Source organism: Euleptes europaea, chromosome 9 (genome assembly GCF_029931775.1).
Source record: "Euleptes europaea isolate rEulEur1 chromosome 9, rEulEur1.hap1, whole genome shotgun sequence".
In the NCBI taxonomy this organism is placed as follows: Eukaryota; Metazoa; Chordata; class Lepidosauria; order Squamata; family Sphaerodactylidae; genus Euleptes; species Euleptes europaea.
The window spans coordinates 51,845,735-51,871,909 of record NC_079320.1 but is presented as its reverse complement, the minus strand read 5'-3'; the positions used below and the strand labels follow the sequence as shown (position 1 = coordinate 51,871,909).

The following is a 26,175-nucleotide window of genomic DNA, read 5'->3' as shown; positions in this document are numbered from 1 at the left end:
ATACAAATTAAAAATGAATTTATGATGAAGAAACAATATGTAATCTTTGCTGAATGCACATTAGATACATTTGACAGCCACTAAATCACGCGTGGAATAGAAATTAATTCATTAAGACATTCACTGCTGACAGCGTGCCTGTAGGAGAACTGATTAATAGTACAAATGGAGACTAATTAAAAATTACCCCCTGCAATTGGAACTAGGGTAAATGGAGAAGAGCAGTGACAAATAAGACAAGACAACCCTGAGTTGTCATTATTAACATTTTCTAATTATCTTGGCTATGAGAAATCAAGGAAGGGTAATTGGAAGGAAGCATCTCAGAGAGGTTTGTGCATATTTCTAAACGGCAGGATGAGTTTGGATGGTGCTTTAATAGAGACATGTGATTTAACTTGTATCCTTTCTCCTCCCTTTCTTCATGTCATCCTTTTCGCAGTTTGGAATTCATGCTAATGCCACAATTATCAACTTCCTTATGATTAATTTCTCCCATTTCAAAAATGAAAGTGGCAAGACTGGGCTTATTGTTTTACAATGAGCTATGTAAAGCATAGACTGGAAGAAATAAAAGCAAAACTGCATCTGAGCTCAAAATATACACGAGGCAGCGCTAAAGAACATATTGTATGCCATTTTCAATGCATTTAGGCCGACATGCTTACATTTACATTGTTAGTTCCAGTTAATTCAGTGGGAATGAGCTACTTTATAGGCCAGTATTTTGTTTTGAATGTTCTATGGATTGCAACCATTTAGCTCAGTCATAAATCCTGCTTATCTCTCTTCGGCATTGCTGTTTTGTCTGCCAGCCATCTCAGCCTTAAAACTTTCCTATCTATGACCTGTTTTAGGTAGGGTTGCCAACCTCCAGGTACTAGCTGGAGATCTCCTGCTATTACAACTGATCTCCAGCTGAGATCAGTTCACCTGGAGAAAATGGCTGCTTTGGCAATTGGACTCTATGGCATTGAAGTCCCTCCCCTCCCCAAACCCCGCCCTCCTCAGACTCTGCCCTATAAACCTCCCGCCGGTGGTGAAAAGGGACCTGACACCCTAGTTTTAGGGTGTGTAATCCTCAGGTACCTCAAGTGTGAATGCCTTCTGTATCCCCATGAACATCAGTCAGCAGATGGAACTGATTGTGATTTCTGGCTGCAGATGTAAGTACACAGTAGTTCATGGTGATAGCAACTTGTGTCTGCCCCATGTAAAAACCATGACGTTGGTCTCATCTAGAAGGTCTCATCTAGAAGGATCTTTTCAGCCCACCCCCCTACTGAACCACCTGGCTGGCCAGAGCTTGCCATCAACCCCAGCCACTGACTAGTTATGATGAGTTTATCCAACAGAGAGTGCACTAAGTATTGAAATGGACTATACATTTTCATGTACTAACCTAGTAAGCTTAGAGTCTGCCTAGAAGGTTCTAATTTTGCCAGCCTGTCCTTTCACAAAGTCCTCACCTGGGACATGTGAATATGACCCAGATCTAAAGAATTGCTCAATTAGAGCTACATCCCTAAAGGTGTTGTGGACTTGAGCTTCTTGAATAGCCGTTTTCCATGCCACATGGAAAACAATTTTTGTAGATAAAGGAAATTGCAGAAGCACTTTATGATATACCATGGAAGTGTGTATCTGTGTGCAAGGGGCTGCTGTTCAGAGAAAAATAAAACATATTTTACTAGATGAATGCAGGATGCTCCCTCCTGTATTACCTGACACGGGTCTTGAAGACAAGCCTAGGGCAATACAAAAGTAATATTAAAATGGGATAAGTGTCTCCTGAGCTTACAGACCTGAAGTTTACTACCACTGATCTCACAACATATAGAAATACTGTGGTTATGAAACAAATACTTGCACATCCATGCACAGCTAACCAATCAGGACAGAACACTTGGGTACTCCAGAAATAATGTATAAAACCTGCATCAGTGATTGGAATGGGAGACTGAAAAGTAGAGAGAAAAGAGCAAAATTAACATAACCTACCCTGCCATACATGTTCCTGTAAGCCTCAGCAATCATGAGTCTCTGTGCATTGCAGCGCTGTGTTAGAACATCAATCAGCACATCTTTATTGCAGTCTTCGAGGGGAAGAAGAAATAATTATTAGATTTGGAACAGTGATTTTTATTTATTGTGCTAGTGTCATTGGCACCAGCCAGTGATTGCTGCACTTTATTCCCCCGTGTTGGGTGGATGTCCTGCAGAACAATATCTACAGATGACTATCCTACTGGCATTTACAAACACCAGTTGTATTTAGAGCACTAACCTGCCTTTGATGCACTGGTGTACTACTGACAAATAGTTAGCATTATCAGATGCACTGCCATATTTCTCAAGGGCGCATCAAGAGAATGGATAATGGCTTTCACTGAGCTGGAGCCTAGGCATCGTGTATAGATTTATATCTGCCTCTTGTTTGTTGTGCTTATACATCCTATAAATACTGATTAAATCTGATTTCCAAGTTTTATGGTTATTTACCATTGAATTCTGGGGTTGGAATTGCATATACGTGTGCGCAGAGAGATTGTAGAAGAACTACAGGAACTTTTCTTTTTAGTTTACTGTTTTCTTTACACTAGCTTCTGAGTAATGTTCTAAATTTCAGCAGCCTATTTTTTTTTTTAATGACAGCATGTGGTCACTAGTTTATGACTGGCAATTATAACTGCTTCCTAAAAGCATAAACAGTGTCCGTGCTTTAAAGCAACCATTTTCGAACTGTGTTGTGGCTAAATTGGGATTTCAGAAGCTTATTAGGGGTTCCTTGGTAAGGAGATCATTAAGGGCTGACCGTTTATCTGTAAGACAGCTTGTCCACCACTATTGATCTTTTTCCTCCTCTTTTTTGCTGTGTGCAGCAAGTGCAGCATAAGTGTATATGTGTTCTAGGACTCTGACCCAACAGTTCCAGCCAATACACCATGTAAAGTAAGAGTTGGGAACATTGTAGGGTCCAGTGTCTTCAAAGAGGATGGTGTGTAGCGATTCTTCCACCAATAAGTTTATGGATGTTTGGAAACTACTGCTTTTAAAAGAAAAATAATTGTGATGTACAGATTTCCAAAGAAGCCAGACATTTCCTATGCTTACATTTAATGATCTTAGGGCGAAAACACATGTTCACTTTAGCCTCCTTTTATTCCCTGTTTCAGCCAGGATTCAGCCAGGATTGAACACACGTTTGGCGAAACGCATGCTTTCGCTCCTGGCTGAATCCTGGTTGAAATAGGGAATAAAGGAGGCTAAAGAGACCATGCGTTTTCGCCCTTACTTAACAAACAGACAACAAAACTGAATCGCTCCAGTTAAAGCAGAGATTAATAAACTCCGTTACCTGACATTCAAAAGAGAATCAACCTTAGTGAAAATTAGCATCCTCATCTTTAGGATGAGTTTTTGCAAACTCCTAGGAATGAAGGTTCCAACTATTTTCTCATGTACAGTCACAGGTATTCTTGCTTGGTGGCCAAGATACCTAACAGTGCTTATGGAATGTGGCAGTACTTTTTGCAAGAAATCGAAATGCACAAAATGATGCATATGGTTAAATATATAGGACCTGGTAAAGGAAAGAGGAGATGCTTGCCCAATGCAGTGTGTTGGTACATTGGAGGCTCAGCATAATCTGGGATGTCTCTGGCTGTGATAGATTGGTGCGGGAATATGTGATTTGCGTCTGTCTTGATGATGGTATCAATCCAGTGAAGTGCCAGATGACTCTGAGTGTATCGGATGAGGTTTACTGCAGTCTGGGGACATCCCTAAGTCATGCTAGGGTGTTACAACACAAATGTAGAAGCTGATGCTTAGTAGACTATCCAGGCTCCATTATGGAGCCCAGACCTAAGTCCAGAATCGGCACAGACATTTGGGGCAACTGCTGTATTGTACATCTGCCTGCCAAGCCCTTTCCTCAAGAGCTTTCTTTCCATTCCTATTTTCACATTTTAAAAAGTCTAATGATACATTCCTAAACTACATTTAAGATTTGAGGAGTCTGAAAAACATTTGGGGAGCTATTGTGTGACATCTTTTGAGATGAAAGCTTTTAGGGAAAGTTGTGGTATCCTCTTAGATTGCAGTCTTGCAGTATAATCCTAAAAAGAGTTATGCCATTCTAGGCCCAATGACTTCCATAGACTTAGAAGGGTGTAACTCTGTTTAGAACTGCTCTGTGGGTTTGCGTATTCTAGCAATGAGTAGCACTTTAAGTGGAACATTAGCTTTTAAAAAAATGCATCAATTTTTAGAAGATATAATTAAGTTTCTAATTTTTTTTCTGTAGAGGAGTGGTAGAAAAAAATACTGTCTTTGATTTGCTAGAAAAGTTGCCATAGGATTTTGTGTCTGCTTCAAACACTATAATTCCCCAAACTACAGTGCTTGGTTTCTTTGATTGTAAACAATTATTTTCATCTTGTCTTTTTTTTTAAATTACATAATTAAGAGGGGAGAAAAGTGCATCTCTTCTTTTTAAAGTAAGATTGGTGATAAATGTCCAGCGGAATTTAAGAGAATGCCACACTAAAGGTTATAGCTTTCAAACATACAAACCTATTCCTTGTAGAGCACCTCCTAGCATCTGGGCATCCATAACAGGATCAAAAGTTTGAGCTGGGAAGATTGTTCCCTGAATCTGTTGAGAAGAAAAGAATGACGTCAGACTTTTCACACATCAAGATTATAGAAAATGGCCTAAGAAAGTAGGAGAAAATTTAACAGGACTTGGTTTGTTTGAATGCAAGTTGGGTAAAAACACATGTAACAGCTTAACAGTACAATCCTAAGCAGCATTCTAAGTCCATTTAAATCAATGGGCTTACAAGGGTGTAACTCTCCTTAGGATGCCACTGTAAGGGTGGTGTATGTGATTTGTGTCTCTGCATGCAATGCATGTGCATTCATATTACTTCTACTACACTTAAAATGTGGCCTATACCTTTGCTTAAGGATTAATGTACAGAAATGCTTTTAGTGAAAGGATGCTCAACTATTAGATGGTCTTTTTTTGTGGCGGAGGGGTTGCCATGCATCTGTCTACCACATTTTTTCCCATACTTCCTCCAAGGATAGGGTTGGCAAGTCTCTCTTCATAACTGGTGGGAGGTTTTTGGGGCAGAGCCTGAGGAAGGCGGGGTTTGGGGAGGAGAAGGACTTCAATGCCATAGAGTCGAATTGCCAAAGCGGCCATTTTCTCCAGGTGAACTGATCTCTATCTGCTGGAGACCATTTGTAATAGTAGGAGACCTCCAGCTAGTACCTGGAGGTTAGCAACCCTATCCAAGGAGCTCAGGCTCGTGTACACAGTTCTGACTTTCCTTTTATTCTCGCAACAGCCCTATGAAGTAGGTTAGGCTGAGAAGGCCCATTCCACTGTTGATGGATTTTATCTTTTATTTTATCTTTTGTTGTGGTGAAATTACGCTTTCCCTGCATTCAGATCACGTGTAGAGCTCCCACCTCCAGAGCTGGCTCTTTCATTGTGAACCTGAGGGTTCTGTGAGCTGTATGTATCATATTGCTTAACCACTGGGGCACCATTAATGATGAGTGACACACTTCTTCCCCACATGGAGATTATTTTGTGACATTCACTCCCCCTCCCCCCAGCAGCAGCGACCCAACTTTTTTTAGGGATCTTTTTCTTTAATTGCTTTTGAGCACTCCTTTTGTTGTGCAGCTAATAACTTAAAAAAAAAAACCCAAAAACCCAGCCTTGCCAGTTGCGCACTCCATGAAATTGTCAAAGCTCTGAAAGTGTTAAAGCTCTGTTTCTTTGGTGCTAGGTGGGTTGTTGGAGGGACTCGCAGGAGTACAGGCACAGATTGGCAATTCATCCACTAGGAAAGTCTCCTTGGGCTGACAGCCTGGGATAACACTGCTCTGCATCTGGGGCTGCCCTGTGCAAAGTGGGCAGGATCTGCTGCTGCTCTGAGCTGGCAACTCCAACAGGGGTGGTGGGAGATACTATCATTGCAAGCCAGCAGCCCACACCTTGCAGGGCGGGTGAAGTGGGTAGAAACTGCTGCTTGCTGGAGGCCCCCACACTACACAATGTGGCCAAGTACGAGCCTAATGCAAGATATGGTAAGCCTGCTCCTTCCTTCCTAGCCCTCTGTCAGTGGGGTGGGGCCAAGCCTTGGCCCTTTTCTTCATTTCCTCCCATAGTCTGTCAGGGGGCTGGGGCTTGGCCCCTTTCCAGACTTCTTTTGCCAGTCTGGCCCGGCAGGAATGTGTGTGGGTAAAGTGCCCTCAAGTCGCAGCCAACTTATAGCAACCCCTGGTGGGCAAGTGATTAAGCAGAGGTGGTTTGCTACTGCCTTCCTCTGCCGAGTCTTCCTTGGAGGTCTCCCTTCCAAGTACAGACTCTGCTTGGCTTCCAAGATCTGACATGATTAGGCTATACCATGCTGTCTTCCCGTCCCCCTGCAAGAATAGCAAAGGATTAAAAAAAATTGTAGGCTCTGTGCACTTTTGAGGATCAAATAGGTAAGTTCTCGGAGCTCAGCTGTTATGTGGTAACTCTGATTGTCTTGCCACGGCAATTTTAATTAAACACCTTTTGAGGTGGAAAGTCACTATCAGATATTCAGTAAAGATGCTGCGTGGTGGTAACCTCACGAGGTGTAAGGCAGGAGTGCACACATTAGTCACATGGTCCTTGGTTTTGACTGGAACTAAACAGGCCATTCTGTTGTGTGAACTGGCTTTACTATGTGATCTCGCTTGACTTCATTGTGGCCCATCTAACTGTTTGAGTTGAGAAGTTTTCCATTCAGTGGTGTGTGTGTGTGTGTGTATGAGGGGGCTATTAGAACCCTGCCTCTCTGACCTTCCCCTCCCAGGACAGGAAATTTCTCCATTGCTTCCCAGAGACTTGTGTTTCAATTGCCTGAGGATCCAACTGAGAAATTTTCTATCACAGGAGAGGGAAAGGTAGGAGAGGTGACATTCTGACCTCGACTTGCCCTTGCCCACTGGAGAAGGGGAAAATAGGGAGCCTATAGAGGGAGACTCCATGTAGAGAGAGCAGTCTCAGAGTCCACTTCATGAAGAGCCCACTTGGTTAGTTCTTGTTTGGAGAAATTCATCATGACTGGTCAGGGGTTGGCGGTGGCAGTAAAGTCCTGTTACACCTTAAAGTGGAGAGCTAGGGCTAAAGCCTGGACCAGGCAGGGGTGTACATGCCTGGAGATTTGAGGCCTTCTTTACTTTAGCTGAACACAAGAGGAAGACATTTTTTTAAAAAAATTATTTACAAAACTTATACCCAACCTTTCTTCACCCATCAGGGCCACCAAGGCAGCTAACAGGTTAAAAATATGCATAAGAAAGCACATATTAAAATCCATTAATATTAAAAACCATTAATAAAGAAAACCGTTAACAAAGAAACATCATTAAAGCAATTAAAAGCAAAGCTAAAATACATATACTACAAGATAAAAACGACAATTAAGACAGGGCAGGAAGAAGGGAACACCAGACCAACTCGCCAGCAGAAGACAGTGACAGAAAAGGACAGATGACTTTCCCTGGGGGGAGAGTTCCAGAGTTTTGGTGCCATGACTGAGAAGGCCATCTCCAGGGTTAAAGGTAAAGGTCCCCTGTGCAAGCACCGGGTCAATCCTGACCCATGGGGTGACGTCACATCCCGACGTTTCCTAGGCAGACTTTGTTTACGGGGTGGTTTGCCAGTGCCTTCCCCAGTCATCTTCCCTTTCCCCCAGCAAGCTGGGAACTCATTTTACCAACCTCAGAAGGATGGAAGGCTGAGTCAACCTTGAGCCGGCTACCTGAAACCAACTTCCATCGGGATCGAACTCAGGTCGTGAGCAGAGCTTGGACTGCAGTACTACAGATTACCACTGTGCCACGGGGCCGTCTGCCTAATCTCAGAAGGCGGGAGCACCCAAAGTAGAGCCTTGGAAGATGACCGTAGTGGTCAGGTGCCACTCCTTAAGTCCTGGAAGGCTAATGGACCTAATTCTTTTTGTAGGATGGGGTGGGACCAATGACTCTCTTATAACTCTTCATTTGAGTCTGAGCTATCAGTGGTTCAACATCTCTCCAACCTAGTTTGTGCTATTCCTGGACTACTTGCTGCAACAAAGGTCCTGCAGCCCTCCAGCTCCTGCACTGAGGGTCAACTGCAGCTTGGCCTGATCTTGGCCATTTAGAGACCCCACACCCTTTCCCCTGGCTGGACATTCTGAGATGCAACAGAGAACTTAGGTAGGGTGGGGGTCAGACCCTGGCATTCTGACTCTCTCTTGGATATGGTGTTTTCTTGGGGATCTCATCTGTCTCTTCCCATAAGTTTTTGTAGGGACACAATGAGCGCTTTTCAAAGGAAGTGAGGGAGCTCTCCTTTCCCATGGGAATAGCTTGGTACATTCCTGCTGGGACCCAGTGAGAAGCTGGGGGTGGGGGATTCACAGGTGAGGTCCACATTATGATCACTCTCCTTCCCCCGGCAAGCTTCTTTCTGCATCCCAGCAGGGACATAGCAAGCAGTTTCCCCAGGAAGGGAAGAATCAGGTGTGGTGAGAAGGAAGCCCATACTAACACAAAGAACCCTGTGTAGACATTAGTTTACATAAGCCTGATCATATGTGTGCTGCTGTCATGTTTTTTTAGTTCAGCCAGATTTTGCTTTTGCCACAGCTTCCCAAATGTATTGGTATTTTTTCTTCTTCTTTGAGCTCTCAGATCATGTGTACTTTATGGTTTATGGAGTAGCTTTCCTAACTTGACTTCGGGGGAATACCTTTTAAATGCCTTGTGTAATTCTGTCATTTCAAAACAAGTGATAGAGTGAAGCATATCTAAACGAGATAATTTTTCCTCATTTTGTACAGGACATTTATACCATATGTCATGTCCTTTGTGGCTTCATTTTCACAAATTTACTTCATGACTAGATACTGATGGTCCTGATGATCACTTTAGGTGAACATTCCATACGTTTATCATTCACAATTCCACCAAGATGCAGTATTATTTCACGGAAAAGGCCTCTTTGTTGCTAGCAACTAGAGCATGGTTTAGATTGCAGGGTTGGAAAATAAATTGTGCTGCTTGCTTACTGACACCTCGGTCCTTTTACAGTTTAATAGCAGGCATCTCTATTACTTGCATTTCTGCCTTCCATCTTGAACCACATTTGCAAACTGTAATGTTTATAATAGTGTTACGTCTTTGGGGATATAACACATAGTAAATTTTGATGCATCTGTTTGCTGTATTCTTAATACTATGTAGGCTGAAATCTACATGAGCAAAACTGGAACAACTTCAGAGGTGATGGGGATATTTATTTTGCTTACATCTAATTTGCATGTAATCCAAATATCCTAAATTCAACAGTAGTCAGTGTTAGTCAATATGTTTTGGCAGTGTGCAGTGATTCGAAAGAGTGGATTATATTTAGATTTTGCTGTCAATCAACATATATATAGCTCTGTTGTAAAATCTGCCACATAGTTAATGGAATGATGATTTACATCTGATTTAGCCTCCTTAATTTTGCACCATAGGCATTTATGGAGAACCGTTTTACTACCCTATAAATGCACAATTATTAGTTGCTGTGGTGTATCCAAATGTCTTCCCTAAGCTAGGAAGAATAAAACTGCCCTTATGTTAATGACAGGCCATTAGTACTTGGGGAGAGACCATAGCTCTGTTACAGAGTATGTGCTGCACATGTGGGAGGTCCAAATTGCATTTTCTGATATCTCCAGCTAAGGGAAATGAGGTTAGCAGAACTGAGGAAGATCTCTTCTAATGAGATCTTGGAGAGCCACTACAAGTCAGACTTGGCAATATGGTTAAGTTGGACCAACAGCTGACTGGATTGAAAATCCACCACGGCTACGACTAGCTAAAATATAATTGTGGGACTTGATGACTAATTTTCAATCATGACCATTTTTATAGCACTCTCAGTATTTAAAGTGCTTTGCATAAATTAGCTAAGCGATATTTACAACAGCCCTTTGAGATGAGTCCATATTATTATACCCTGATCTGGATAACTCAGGCTAGCATGATCTTCTCAGATCTCAGAAGCAGACCAGGGGGTCAGCCCTGGTTAATATTTGGATGGGAGACCACCAAGGAACCCCAGGGTCACTACACAGAGGCAGGCAATGGCAAACCAACTCTGAACATCTCTTGATTTGAAAACACAACAGGGTCACTATTAATTGGCTGTGACTTGATGGCAAAAACAAATAAACAAAAAAAATGAGGGTGTTAGGGCTGGCTTGTTTAAGGCCACTATTAATTTCATAGCAGAGGCAAGATTTGAACTTCGAATTCCATGAATCACAGCCATTATACTACTCCAGCTTTTGATCACAAGAGACCCTTAGGTCCAAACTAGATGTGTCATCTACCATGTGGTCACCACATGGACTGGCAGTCTCACTGCCTTTGCAAGTTCTCTCTGGCCATTGGAGCCCAATTTAGATCAGGATGGCAGTGCAGGAGAGGATGGGTTTCAGTCGTCTCCCCCCACAGTATTGCTCAGCTAGAATAGCCCTGGAGGGGTGTGGCTTGCCCTGCTGGGGGCTGCACATTCAATATTCAGTGCACATGCGACTCACCCCCAACAGGGCAAATAACTCCTCAGAAGCTATTTCAGCTCTGGAAAATGGCATTGGATGGAAGCCAAAACACCTCTTTCCCTCCATGCCACAGTCCTGGTCGGATTCAGACCACAGCAGTGCTTTGGAATGAAGTTCCCAGAGGAAACATGCAGAGCCAGCATGACATCCAGTCCCCATGGCGATCATGTGGGATACATTGTGTGTAGTTAAACTAGGATTGCCAACCTGCAGGTACTAGCTGGAGATCTTCCGGTATTACAATTGATCTCCAGCCGATAGAGCTCAGTTCCCCTGGAGAAAATGTCTGCTTTGGCAATCGGTCTATGACATTGAAGTCCCTCCCCTCCCCAAACCCCACCCTCCTCAGGTTCCATCCCAAAAAGCCTCCTGCCGGTGGCGAAGAGGGACCTGGCAACCCTAAGTTAAACCCTAACAGCTGCAGCAGTGAGAGACAATCTACCTCACAGTAATATGGTCTTTATTGGTATCATTGTTTTTTTTTTTTTATCATCATGTTGCAAATCTCCAGGGCAGTTAGGCTTTGATATTTATGTGAGTAGCTGAGGCAGCAATCCTATGAAGTTGGGTTACTCCCTGGTAAATGTGTATAGGATTGCAACATTAGTATTACTAATAACGAATATTTGAAATTAGGTACATTTTTCTGTTTCTCCATAGTGGGTTTCCAATCTATTTGCTTTTTCTAATCTCAGCAAGGAAGCTTAGAAGAAGGCAATTTCAGTAACGACAGACAAGCTTTTCACTGATTGGGAGTGGGGCTCTATGCCTCAAGTGTGTGCAAAGCATTGGAGGATTGACTCACAGGTAGGGTTACCAGGTCCCTCTTCGCTACCGGTGGGAGGTTTTTGTGGCAGAGCCTAAGGAGGTGAGGTGAGGGACTTCAATGCCATAGAGTCCAATTGCCAAAGCAGCCATTTTCTCCAGGTGAACTTATCTCTATTGGCTGGAGTTCCATTGTAATAGCAGGAGATCTCCAGCTACTACCTGGAGGTGCCCAACCCTACTCACGGGGTGGAGAGGGGCAAAGATTGGGTTGTGCTATGGTATGAGAAAAAAGAGAAGAAAAGAGAGAGCTTCTGCAGGGAGAGTGTGTTTTGCTGAATCTGCCTGAGTGAAAAATGAAGCCTTTGCACTGTCGAATGATCTCCTCTCCTCCTGCTACTCTTTTCAGCATGCTTGCTGAATGTAGCAACTTTTTATACATTTGCAGGTCCTTCCAGAAAGCGGCTTATGGCACTAGCAAATGACTTGAAGATGGCTGTTCTAGAACACGTTCTTAGTTGGTGATGGTGAGGCCCAAATGAATGTGCACAGTACAAAGGTGCAGTATGCTAGGGGTTCTGTGGCAGATGTCCTTGGCAATCTATTCAGCTGGTGGAAATGTTCCCTGAATGTAAAAAGCCTGAAAATCGTAATGATGTATCAACATGGATCTGCTGTTAAAATCTGCAAACTCTAAACACCATTGTAGGTGATTGTCAAACAGTATCAAATACTGGCTGTCATAGGCCAGTACACTGACTCCTCATCAGATGAAACCAAAGACAGAGAAGAGGCAGCTGGGCACGTAACACCATTGCAGTAGGAGGAAGTTGGGACACCTCAAGGAGCCCTTTTGATGTACAGAAGTGTCTGAATCAGGCTGTTCACTCTGGGAAGCAGTCCTCCCTTCTGTCTCAGACTTGGGCCCTGAAACCTTCACCCCAAAACCTGCTGCCACACCAGAGGTCTTTCCCCAACTAACCCCTTATGCCTTTCAGAGCCCTGAACCACCTTAACTCCATCACCATGTTCGCTGTTGTAACCAGGCAGAGACCTTTAACTGCTGGCAATCAGCTGCTTGATGGGAGAGACCTGTATCTCCACCTTCTTGTAGTGGTAGGCCTCAGTTCACCCACAGCCATTGCTGCAACAAAATCTATTATACAGTCCAGCCGCTGTGCCCTGATTCTTGCCTTGCCTCCTGACCCCAGCTTGAGCAGGCCACTCTCAGATACCAAATGCTGAAATAATTAAGTATCAAACTAGGGTTGCCAGGTCCCTCTTCACAACTGGCAGGAGGTTTTTGGGGCAGAGCCTGAGGAGGGCAGGGTTTGGGGAGGGGAGGGACTTCAATGCCACAGAGTCCAATTGCCAAAGTGGCCATTTTCTCCAGGTGAACTGATCTCTATCGGCTGGAGATCAGTTGTAATAGCAGGAGATCTCCAACTACTACCTGGAGGTTGGCAACCCTATAACACACACATATCAAATGTGGCAATTATGCAAGTATGGAGAGACCACATTTGTCATCATGGTTCTTGTTTAGGTTTGATGGAGTTCATGCAGTTCAGATGGCCAGTGCGCTGATAAAATCAGACACAGAGTTGGTATACAACAGTTAGACCAAAGAAGCAAAATTAAACATCATGCCAGGAGATCCATGCAAGGATCTATTGTTTGTTTTTGATGGTAGTAGATGATGTGGAGAGCCTGATTCAGACAAGGGATACATCATCTGTGTATAGAGGCTAACACTTTGTACTTACTTCATTTTCTGGAAGCAGATTGTTCCATGGTGCTGCTATTCTAAGGGGAAAATGTAGGTACTGTTCATGGATTTCCCACAGTTACAACTAGTTAGAGTCTCTGCAGTGCAATTAAATCCTGGAGAATATATAGCTTTTGAACTTTGACGTTAAGTTGCTTTCTTTTTCTAGATACAGAAATTGCTTGTGTAGCTATTTGAATATTAAAAATGTGAATAAAAAATGCCATAGTTAACCATTTATCTGTATTTCAGTTTCTAATTTGAAGAGCTTCTAAAGATCATTAGCCCAAGACAGTGTATTGTATTTCCTTCTGTTGCTTTCCCAGTTGATAATCAATATTAAACAGAATTTATTCTTCTGATGTACCACTTTAAAAAAAAATCTTGATACTACAAGTACAAATCCTCTGCAAGGACAAACATCTTCTAAAGTTCAGAAACAAGAATTTAAAACCCTCTGGTGAAACACGATATCTTGCTGGGCGAAATATTCAAGCAACACCTCCCCATTGATCAGAGTAAATTATTAGAGAAAGCATTATACCAGGGCCATTGCTGGATTCCAACAGCTTTGACACAGCAATCACATCACAATAACTCCTTCTATAGATTAGTCTAAAATATTTTTCAGGACGGGAAAGCACATCGTAAATCAAAGTGAATGGGGAACCTACAGAGTCACTAGTTTTCCTCTCCAAAATAGAAAACACGTGCTTGCAACTGCTGTGAGACAGATAAAAAGTACTGTGGATGATTCTCTACAAAGCCATCCTAAATACAATCTATGAAATGTAAAGAAATACAAAAACTACCAATAATCATCCTCCCTCACACATACAAACTGAACTTGAACAAACTACCCTAATGTAAATCAAAAGAGCCCCGTGGCGCAGAGTAGTAAGCTGCAGTACTGCAATCCAAGCTCTGCTCACAACCTGAGTTCAATCCCGATGGAAGTTGGATTCAGGTAACCGGCTCAAGGTTGATTCAGCCTTCCATCCTTCCCCTTTAAATGCCGGGGAGCCGGACCCGAGTGAAAAACTCAGGTCCGGCTGCCCGGAGGCCAGCCCTCCCCATTGGGATCTTGAGCCTGATTGGCTCGTTTAAACTGGCTCCCTCCGATGATGGGCGGGCAGGCACGTGGCTGCAAAAGCGGCGCCAGGTCCGATGCCACTTTCCCCCATCCAGCTGCCTGAGGAGCTGGATGAGTGAGAACCCAGCCATACCCCAGCAGAACGACCCAAAGATGACATGCAACCAGCTTGGAGGAATGGCACAACTTTATTGTTTGCAGCAGCAAGGCATTGGCATGGCATGGGAGCGTTATCCTACCATCGGCCTGCCACCATTGCAGGCTGATGCAAAATACCCAGCCATGCTGGGCCACTTTTGAGATGGCTTCGTGTGATGTCTGACTGCATCCCTCACGTAGTAGCTGGTGCCCCGTAGTGACTCAGAGAGGCTCTTCCCTCTGACTTGCGCATTCTCCACAGAAATGTCGGAGTGGTATATGACACATTTTGAATTGCAGACAATGTCATAAATTGCACATTGATTTCAAGAAGCGAGCTGAGGCGCTTATTTACAGCAGGTAGCTTTGCAGCAACTGTCAAAGGCAACATTATTGGATAATGGAAAAAAGTGAATGTACTTATGCTATTTTCTTCAGGTCAAAATAATGAGACTGTAGCATGTGCGAGAGTCCAGCTGACAAAGAGGCTGAAGTACTACAGTACTACCCAAAAGTGACTGTGAAAAAACGGTGAAGTGTAGTGATGCTGGTTTTGTAATTGGAATGTATGTTACATTGTAAAAAAAATGCATTTTAGAGTGATGCTAACTGTTACAGCAGGCATAAAACTGTATGGTGTAGTGGTTAAGAGCAGTGGTTTGGAGCTGTGGACTGTAATCTAGTGAACTGGGTTGGTTTCTCCACATGAAGCCAGCTGGGTGAGCTTGGGCAAGTCACACTCTCTCAGCCTCACCTACCTCACAGGGTGTCTGTTGGGAGGGGAAGGGTAGGTGATTGTAAGCCGGTTTGATTCTTAAAAACCAACTCCTACTCCTCCTACTCCTCCTGCTTCTCCTTCTCCTTATTGTACATCTTGGATTTGTTGTGCTGAATCTTATTTCTTTTCTTATTATGACCACTGCCTTTAGTAAATAAAGCATTGACAGTTTATGTTTGAGAATGGAAGCGTGGGGAAAAATCCCTTTCCTGTATCACATGCCTAGGGTTGCCAACTGCCAGGTACTAGCTGGAGATCTCCTGATATTACAACTGATCTCCATCCGATAGAGATCAGTTCCCCTGGAGAAAAGGGCAGCTTTGGCAATTGGACTCTATGGCATTGAAGTCCCTTTCCTCCTCAAATCCCGCCTTCCTCAGGCTCTGCCCCCAAAAACCTCCCGCCGGTGGCGAAGAGGGACCTGGCAACCCTATGTGTCAATTAACCAAACTGAACCTCCACCAGGCCACACAAAGGGTGCTTTAGAAGGAAATGTATCAACTTCACCCAGCACTTTGTTTCTTGCTATGCCCTTGTTTTTACAAGCCCAACTATGGGACCCAGCCCTGGCAGCCAACCCTATGGTTGCTGGGCTTACTTTCCCAGTAGCTGAACAGCCCAAGGACAGTGAGATGGCAGGAGGAGGTGTGGCTGAGCAGACTGAGAGAGGGGCAGGCGTTGCGTTAGGGTTGTCAGCTATGGGTTGGGAAATATCATGATACTTTGGGGGTGGAGCCTGGAGAGGGTGGGGTTTGGGGAGGTTAGGGACTTCAATTGGGTACAATAGAGTCGACCTTCCAAAGCGGCCATTTTCTTCATGGGAACTGATCTCTGTCACCTGGAGATCAGTTGTAATAGGAGTGGTATGATGTATCCCTACCCCCACACCAATATGTACAACCATCATGACCAGCAGATTGCCAAAACAGACCTGAGAAAGAAGTCATTCAATCTATGACTTGATATTGATCATGCTCTCATATAACTACATGTTCATGTAGTCATCAAGACACAGGATATGTGGGAATTCTGTGATGTACTGCTGGCTCCTACAACAAATAGCTATCAATGGGAAAAGTGGGAATGGTGATAAATATTTTATAAGAATCCACATTTACTTTAATCAAGCCATGTGCATTAATAATGTTTAGAGATGTGTATGTAAATGAATGGTCCCAGAATAAAGTGGGCTAGTGAAGCTTAGGAGCCCTGTGGCACAGAGTGGTAAGCTGCAGTATTGCAGTCCAAGCTCTGCTCACGACCCGAGTTCGATCCCAACGGAAGTTGGTTTCAGGTTGCCGGCTCAAGGTTGACTCAGCCTTTCATCCTTCCGAGGTCAGTAAAATGAGGACCCAGCTTGCTGGAGGTAAAGGGAAGATGACTGGGGAAGGCACTGGCAAACCACCCCGTAAACAAAGTCTGCCTAGTAAACGTCGGGATGTGACGTCACCCCATGGGTGAGGAATTACCTGGTGCTTGCACAGGGGACCTTTACCTTTAGTGAAGCTTACTAGGGGGAGGGGGGAGGAGAGTCAGATTTTACAATGTACTTCCTTCAGTAGCCAAAGTGGCTTCACACCCCTCCCCACACCTCAAAACACCTGCAGCTGCACCAGCTATTTGTTTCTTAAGAGCACAGGGGTAAATTCAGACGGCACTCTCGAGGAAAAGGATGAAGGGTCTTACTGAAACAGGAATTTTCCATCTGACCATACTTTCTGTGCATGTCTGTGCATGTAGCTCTGCGTAAGATTTCTCCATTAGTCTCACTTCTGCAAATCAGTTACCGACAGAACAATTCTAACACAGCTGGGTAGAGTGCATACTAGGCAATGTTCTCAACAGTCCTGTCAGAAAGAAAAACATCTTTTATTTTGAGAGCCTAATGCAGCCTAATAGGAGCTCAACAAACCTGTTTATGCTTTTGCTCTAGAACCTGACAGTGCTTAATGCTCGGCAGGTGCGCTGAATTTAGTGAGGTATGCTGAAAACTTGAAGCCAGTGTCAGAACACAGAAACCCAAGCAGAATGTCGTTGGTACAAAACTCAGTTCAAGACATGGATTCACTGGATGGTTTTAAGTATGCCACTATCTTTCAAACCTCTTCACCCAAGCCTCACCTGACCATTCTGTAATATGGGGTTAGTAATGCCCTACCTTACAGGGCTGCTCTGTGTGGATTACTTAAACAAGATTATAACAAGTGTTTTGAATATTTATTGAACTATATAGCATTCTGATTACCAGTAATTACATCCAGAAAATGATTTATTTTACTACACAGATTTTTTTAAAAATTGCCCTTTCTAAACTATTTATTTTAGGAATACATACAATATTTCGTTTCTAAGCTTATATGCTTTAAGAAACAGGTAGTCTATTATTGCAAGCCATAGGAAGACATACATCAAATATAATGAATTCAGACCATAAAACCCAGCTCCCCTTGGCTATTTTTTGTACTAGCAATAAAGCAGCATCACAAAGGACCTCTTTGCAGAAGCAGATCTAATTCGTAAGTATGAAACGTAGCCTGTTTTAAAACCAGAATTCCCAGCTGAAAAACATTGTCTAAGGAAATCTAACTTCCATTGTTATCAGAAGAGTGGCTTACAAAGCAAACAATATTAGAAGATTGTTTGTACTTCAGATTGCTTTTGCAGTCACAGGATCGTTTAATATTCTATACTTTATGAACCATAACATTATTCAGAACCTGTAAATTTTGTGTTATTTGAGGACATAGCAGCACTAGGGCAATCCAAGAAAGGGCCTTCTTTGTCATGGCACCAAAATTATGAAATTCCCTCTCAAGGGAAATTTGGCTGTCCCCTCCTATCACTGTCTTCCACTGGCAAGTAAAGACTTTTCTGTTTTATATGGGACTCCCTCATTGATTCTTATGGCTCCTTCTTCCCATTCCTGTCCTTATGTGTTTTAATTGCATAGATGCTTGCATGCGCATGCATATGTGTAATCTTTTTTTAAAAAAAATTGTTCACCATCTTGGAGACCCCAAGTTGGGTGGAACGGTGACTTAGAAACCTTTGGAGTGAAAATATATTTTAAAAAACCAGATTAATTAATGTCTGAATCAGGCCAAGGTGAAGATGTGACCTGTGTTTTCTGACTGAATGTCAGACTGGTTGTCATAATCATGAACCAGTTAGCTAACAAACAATCTAGTGTGTAATAGATCTAGTGTTGCCAACCTCCAGGTACTAGCTGGAGATCTCCTGCTATTACAACTAATCTCCAGCCGACAGAGATCAGTTCACCTGGAGAAAATGGCCGCTTTGGCAACTGGACTCTATGGCATTGTAGTCCCTCTCCTCCACAAACCCCGCCCTCCTCAGGCTGTGCCCCAAAACCCCCCGCCGGTGGCGAAGAGGAAACTGGCAACCCTATTGCAGCATCATGGTTATGGAGATTTGAACCCTGGTCTCTCAAGTCCTAATTTGACACACCTAACCACTAAATCACACAGGTTCACACTGGTATACACATGTGATGTTTGCTGCAGTTGGACAGACTGTTAGTTCCCAGTTTATATGCTGTGCTATTAACATTATTAGATCACAAATGGAACCTGATTTGAGAAAATAACTAGTGGATTGTATTTATTCACTTATTTATTTAGAATGTTTCTATGCCACCTTTTCTGAGTCCGGCTCAAGGTGGCTTACAATTAAAAGTCACAGTATTAAAAAAACCATTTTTAAAAGTAATTATGCATAAGTAGAATAAAAAAAAACTGTTTAAAAATACAGCAGACTATTTAAAAGCTGATAAGATAAACCCCTAATGACAAATCTGGGTTAAAAGACATATTTTAGCAGGGCGCCTAACAGAAATTAAAGTTGGCGCCAGATGAGCTTTGAGGAGGAGGGCATTCTTAAAGGTGTGGTGTCACCACCAAAAATGTCCTGTCTCTAATCGCCAGCTGCATCAGCTCTGAAGGCAGGGGCACAGAGAGCAGGGCTTGAGAGGCAGATCTTAACGGGCAGGCTGGATAGTATGGGAGAAGACAATCCTTCACTTTTAACAAGTGAATCAGCCCTTCCAGATTTACCAGCAGAGATAGCAGAAAATCTGATCAATTTAAGTCTAAAAACAAAACAGGCTAATTATTCAAATAGTGTTGAAGTTGCTTGAACGCAAATGAAAGAAACAAAAATTGATTGATACCATGCCAGAAAAATAACCAGGACTCGTGGAAATCAGTTGTGAATGCAGCTCAAATAATTAGTGCAAGTATTTTTCTTCCAATGTATATTAAGAGAGAAATCATTGTTCATGCCTTGGAAATTCCTCTATTGATTTTTTTCAAAGACATTTGTGAGGCATGTTCTACAAATATTCGGCAAGAATAAAATATTGCCAGTGATATTAATAATGAACTCTTTAAGTGGTGCAATTGCCCACACACTTGCATATTAAGGAATTTATTGTGAGACTCAGTTAACTTTATTCAGCATGGCACAACTTTATGAGTTGGTTTCTTTGACAAACACTGTATGATTAATTCACTGTCAGGGAGTGTTATGTATAATTTGGATTTTCTAAATAATCAAATGCAGTGAGTTTACTAATCTCTTGAGAGGCCATGTTTTCATAAACGTCTGATGTATTCTAGTAAGAATGTACACTTTTGCTTAAGTAAAAAAAGGAAATGTAAATTGGGGGTGGTTCTGATGAAATAAAATGGGATGAAGGCTGCTATCCTGTGCACACGTTCTTGAGAGTAACAGTGCAACCCTAAGAACATTTTATTGAGAGTAAGCCTTATCAGTTGACCAGTTTAGGATTGCTTTCTAAGTCCTGTTGAACTTGGGTGTTAGTTTAGTTAATATAAATAGAACTGAGCTGCATCTAACTCTGTTACTTAGAATTAAACAAAATTGTTAAGGTCATTTCCATTTGTTAATTCTATCTTTACTTAAGAACATAGAAGAGCCCTGCTCGATCAGACCGGTGGTCCATCTAGTCCAGCATCCTGTCTGTGAACATGTGTTATTGACATATACGTTTTGGTTGTGATACTTTTTGATGTATACATACATTGCACCTTTTTGGCTTATGATGTTTATTTGTAGTTCACACAATAGCCAGCCAGTTCCTTTGGAGGTCCAAGAACAGGGCACAGAGTTTAGAAGAGGATGAGGCCTTGCTCTCATGTTGCCTCCTGGCACTTGTATTCAGATGCTTATTGCCTCTGAACATGAAGGTTCCCTTTAGTCACCTTGGCTAGTAGCCATTGATAGATCTATCCTCCATGAATCGATCTAATCTCCTTTTAAAGATGTCTATGTCTGTGGCCATCACTATATCCTCTGGCAGTTAGTGCCACATTTTAACAAGTAGTCCATATTTCAGTTCTTTCCAGAATTTGAAATATTTTGGAATTTTTCCTATACATATTGATATATCTTGGCGCTGCGACCCACATTCATTTATATTTTATATATGTATTATATACACTTTATTCACATAGCCAGAATGTAATTTTAAACACTATTTTAAATAATTTTGTGCCCATTGAACCATCAGAAGGCAAAGGTTGTAACTATCTCATCAGACTTTGGAGAGGCTGGGCAGGGTAAATGTGAATCAGATCTGCACTGCCGGGCCTCTCGGAAGTCAGAAGAAGCTGGGCGGAGCAAATCTGCCTGCATGCTGGCTCAAAAGGTCCAGTTTTCAGATCTGTCTGGATATCGGATGTCCAGATAAGGGGTACTCAACATCATGTGTGTGTGTGTGCAGTGAAAAAACATGGAACCCAATGTTTATAATTCAATACTAACATGCTGCTTTTCCTGTCAACTACTATGAGTGGATGATTAGGCTATAAAATAACATGACGAGAAATCAGATGCCACTGAAAATTACTGCTTTTCAATCACTATTCATTCCAGTAGGATGTGTACAGTGAATGATGAATGCAAAGCACTCGTGCTTGATGGATTGTGTTCACACAGTCTGACTTCCATTGCTGGACAACAGCATATAGCCAACAGATAAGCATCGGCAACCCCAGGCATGAATGTTGAACAGTGGCTTGTCAGATGCCCAGTGGACAAAGGCCAGCTCCTGAGGCAGTGGCAGTGCCACAGGGACTCAGTTTGCTTCCAGTGCATCGGGCCAAATACAGCTATCATCTCTTTCCAGCGTGGTGTAGGGGTTAAGAGCAGTGGTTTGGAGCGGTGGACTCTAATCTGGTGAACCAAGTTGGTTTCCCCACTCCTACACATGAAGCCAGCTGGGTGACCTTGGGCTAGTCACAGCTCCCCTAGAGCTCTCTCAGCCTCACCTACCTCACAGGGTGTCTGTTGTGGGGAGGGGAAGGAAAGGCGATTGTAAGCCTTCCTTAAGAGGCAGAGAAAGTCTGCATATAAAAACCAACTCTTCTTCTTCTTCTTCTTCTTCTTCTTCTTCTTCTTCTTCTTCTTCTTCTACTACTACTACTACTACTACTACTACTACTACTACTACATACAGAAAGATGATATGGGTCTTTCTGGCACTGGGGCCAAAAAGAATACCTACCCCTGTTGTAGACAGAGGAAGGTAATGCCAACTGATGGCTGATTGGCTTCAGTCTGTCCAAACTGGATTCCTGTTAATACTTGCAACAAAGCAGTAAATAAAAACTTCAAAATTATGGGTATTTTGTACTCACGTAATTCCCGCTATACATTTTGGCCGCAGGTCTTCAAGCAAAAGCCAAGTAGAAAGCTTGGTTCAGAAGAGAGATTGAAAACCTCAAGTACTGCCTTGATATGTTGAGGGAGGGTGAATACATATCAAACTGATAATTTTCTCCAATCACTTCATGTTCCAAGGTTACCAGGAAGGGGAAGTAGAAACTATATGTTCCTTGCTTTTTCAGATTCACTGTGTGTACTTAATCATTACTCAGACATGAATAAATAGAGCTGTTTCATTAAACAAACAGATATTAGCGCCACAACCTATTACTGTTACACTGAAATAAATGCAGAACTTAACAAATGACAGAATGAAATGGTAATCTATAGAAATACTGGTGTTAATGATTTACTTTCAGGTTGAAACAGGACCTTGCTCACATTTTCCTTTTACTGACTCAATATCTTGATAATGAAAAAAATCCAGTGTTTTTGGCAGATAAAGACTAAAGTGGATTTTGTCAACAGGTTTCATAAAGTCCAAGGGAAAACTGTAGCATCTCCGGTGAGATTTTTTTTTAATTATGTAGATTTTCATGCTACTGAGAAATAGTGAGTGAGGCTGTGGCTTCATGGGAGAGCATTTTCTCTGCTTGCAGAAGCACACAAGTTCAATCCCTGCCATTTCCATTCAAAAAGATCAGGTTGCAGGTGATGTGAAAGATCTCTGCCTGGTTCTCTGGAGACCTCCACTGCCAGGCAGAGTAGACAGTACTGACCTTGAGAGAGCAATTATATGACTCAGTAGAAGGCAGCTTGCTGGGTGTTGAATACACCTTTATTTAACAATTTTTTAAAATCTGTTATGAGTGAGATTCACTTTAACACCACCTTCTCTTCAGTGGGCTTAGACTGGAGTACTTCTGCATAGAATTGCAGTGTAATAGTACTACTCTTTTCAGAAAACCAAGGTATTTTTCTCAGTTGGTAATAAATGTTTTTGACAAATTTAGGTGCACTGTTGTATATACATTTTAGTTTCCCATTCCTGGAACCACTTTTAGGAAATCAATCGCTATATGCAAGGGTAGATCTCAATTAGAGATTACAGTTTATGGCTTTCATTTAAAAAGGAACCTGAATATGTTTTATTGCATCATTTGTGCAGAACAGTATTGTTTCACATTTCATGATATCAGACTATCACAGCAGAGTTGAAGAATAGTGGTGCTGAAATGTGCGGTTGCTAGCCTTGTGTTGCAGCTTTTGACAACGAAGCAATGCACGGCTAGAGAACGGACTCCCCTCCTCAGCCAGGTAACAGTCATAGAAACACATGGCTGAGAGATTTCGTGAGGGTCTTGTTGGAGGGACCCAAATCATTCTCCTTGGAGCCTTCTGAAGGAGGCTCATCTCAAGAGGCAGGGTGAATTGGCATATCCTGGCCTTCCTGTAATTATTTGCATTTATTTATTTTTATGTACCACAATTAGATCCTGAATTTCTGGCCCATCAGTGCCACCAAGGTGGCTAACACTTAATAAAAATACATCATAAAACCAATTAAAAATAAGAGCTAAAATATATAAATATATGTTTACACACACACACATGTACACAACCACAGCAGATTAATGCATAAGGAAGAAGGAGGGGATCTTTACCTGCTAGTAGAAGACAATGATAGAAGGGGACAGACGAATGTCCCTGGGGAGTGTGTGCCATAATTTTGGTGCCTTGGCTGAGAAGGCTCTGAACACAAGTATTAGCTCATCCCTATGATCATCTTTCAGTATTTTCCTTTGCTGATGAATTGTTAAAAATCACTGACATTCCTCGTTGGTACAATACAAATTGGATTATATTTACAAGAATACAATGACCAACCTAACAATGCTGACTACTTTTAGTGATTAGGCAGTGAGGCAGTTTGTATAACAGCTGAATTCTACTGAATGTTAAATATAGCACATAAGGGTATCTTCTGAAACAATGTTTTCAAATATTAAGTGCAAGTATGAGGTACTGCATGAGGGGTTTAATTTGGGTTGCCAAGTCCCTCTTCGCCACCGGCAGGAGGTTTTTGGGGTGGAGCCTGAGGAGGGCAGGGTTTGGGGAGGGGAGGGACTTCAATGCCATAGAGTCCAATTGAGAAAGCGGCCATTTTAGCCAGGTGAATTGATCTCTATCAGCTGGAGATTAGTTAAGAACATAAGAAAGGCCCAGCTGGATCAGACCAAGGCCCATCAAGTCCAGTTGTAATAACAGGAGATCTCCAGCCACTACCTGGAGGTTGGCAACTCTCGGTTTGATACTGAAGTCACATGCATACTAAACCAGAATGTGCACCCAATTTCCTGATGGTGAATTAATGACAAAGACCAACATTGCAATCCTAGACAGACCATTCACTGCTAATGTGCCAACCATGCCTATGCTTTAGCGAATCACTCTTTTCCTGATACACTCACCATTCTTTTATTACCTATAGTATAGGCTACTTTAACAAATTATTAATTTTTATTGAATTTACCATTTTTCCTGTTATAAGAAATAACTTTTGGGTTCAGGGTACACCTGAGAAAATTAATTATTAATCTAAAAGACAGAGGCAGATTTTGAACATACCCACTCATCCTCTGCAGCAGCTATAAACGCCCTTGGTATTCCATTGTGGTTGCTCAAAGCAATATTGCCAAAAGACATGCTTTCAAAACAGAAAAAGGTCTGCAGACGGTTGTGGCAGTATATTTTAGTTTCTTCATCTCCAGTTTTTAAAAACTACAGGATAGCCGAAAGAAGCGCTGTAAGATAAACATTACATCTGAAATGACTGCTATGCAGTAATGTGCTGTCTCTGTCTCTCTCTGACAATACAATTATTATAGCATACAGGCCATGTTTGCCTGAGGAAGGCAGTTAGCCAAAAGGTATTTAGTTTGGTTGCTTTATCATATTCTTGGACCAGCTGCACATGTGACGCTTGTTGATTGCTCTGTATGAATTATTTATCTGCCATATTGGTAAAGGGTTTTATGTATAGTAGAACAATTTTTATGGAATGTGTGGTCTATTGATTATTATTGTATTGTAATTTAAGGGTAATTAAAACTCATTTTAATTTTTTTTTAATTGTATCTATTTTGTGGGTTAGGCAATTAACCCTTTTTGGCTATTTGATTTGTTTTCAGGTTTGATTCCTCCCCTTTTAGTTTTTTTCCTGCCTTTTGTTTTTACACAGGCCATAATAACAACTCTGGATTGGGAAATTCATGGAAATTTGAGAGTGGTGCCTGGGGAGAGGGAGCTCTGCAGGGATCTGATGCCATAGAGCTTTCCATTTCTTCCAAGGGAACTGATCTCTGAAGTCTGGGGATCACTTATAATTTTGGGAGACCTCTGTTATGACTGTGAAATGGTTTTAAGTTCCAATGACCATAACACAGGAAGAGGTTGATAATTTAGAACAGTTTGTTTATTAAGCTTAATAATACATACCGGGTGGGAGCTTCCCAAAAGCGGAGGACAGCTCGCACCCCAGAACAAAGGATTGCCACAACATATATAACCTCTGGTCAGGGGTGTTACAAAATACGTAGACTTACTAGACATTGGTTATCTATTTTACTTTAATTAACATAGTGTATAGAGATTGGTAGAAGCTGTCTCTAAGCAAACACTTGGTCTTGTGATTCACATTCCTAACAGTGAAGGTAAGACACTGTTTGTCTCTACAGGGGAAAGCCTGTACCAGGCAACATGTTCTATTGGCCTCTTATAGTTATGGATGCCAACGTTCCCAAAGTTTCCATGTGTGCGGTATGAATACACAGTATTCCAAACCTGCTTTTATACTTTAGGCCTAGCTTTTCCAGAAGAGCAATTATGCAAACTGAACACATAAGCATACAATTACAGACATTACATTCCCCTCTTTTACTTGTTACCTTTAAATTCTTTTAAAGCGCGGGAGTGTGAGGGGGCTAGGGCGCACAAGCTCCTTTGGGACAGCAGGTTAAACTGAACAATTTGTGCTGAGAGCAACTGTAGGCATGAGAGTTTGAGCTAGAGTGTTAGTCTATGTAGAACCTGAGGGCAGGTGATGTAGGTAGTAGCAGACAATAAAACAAAAAGGATTAACAAGCAACCTGTTATACAGACATATTAAGAACTTTTCATAAATTTTTAGCTTGTACTTGGCATACATTATGACAGACTTGCATCTGTAATATTATTTATTGTCCCTTTAGAGTATTAACTGAATGTCACGGGCAAAATGTCTTTAAGTCCACATTTGTCCTGGTTACGATGAGTAGAGAACTTCATG

General features: G+C 42.1%; 1 protein-coding gene across 1 annotated transcript in view; it reads right to left on the bottom strand.

Moving 5' to 3' along the window:
• Positions 1-22,038, bottom strand: part of ANXA10 (annexin A10) — a 39,051-nt gene extending 17,013 nt beyond the window's left edge. The window contains exons 1-3 of the mRNA XM_056855762.1: positions 21,881-22,038; positions 4,579-4,660; positions 2,002-2,096 (exon numbers count right to left, since the gene is read on the bottom strand). Coding sequence (XP_056711740.1) covers positions 2,002-2,096; positions 4,579-4,660; positions 21,881-21,898 — 195 coding nt within the window. The 5' untranslated portion in view covers positions 21,899-22,038. The remainder of the gene's footprint in view (positions 1-2,001; positions 2,097-4,578; positions 4,661-21,880) is intronic.
• Between the last annotated feature and the right edge of the window lie 4,137 nt (positions 22,039-26,175).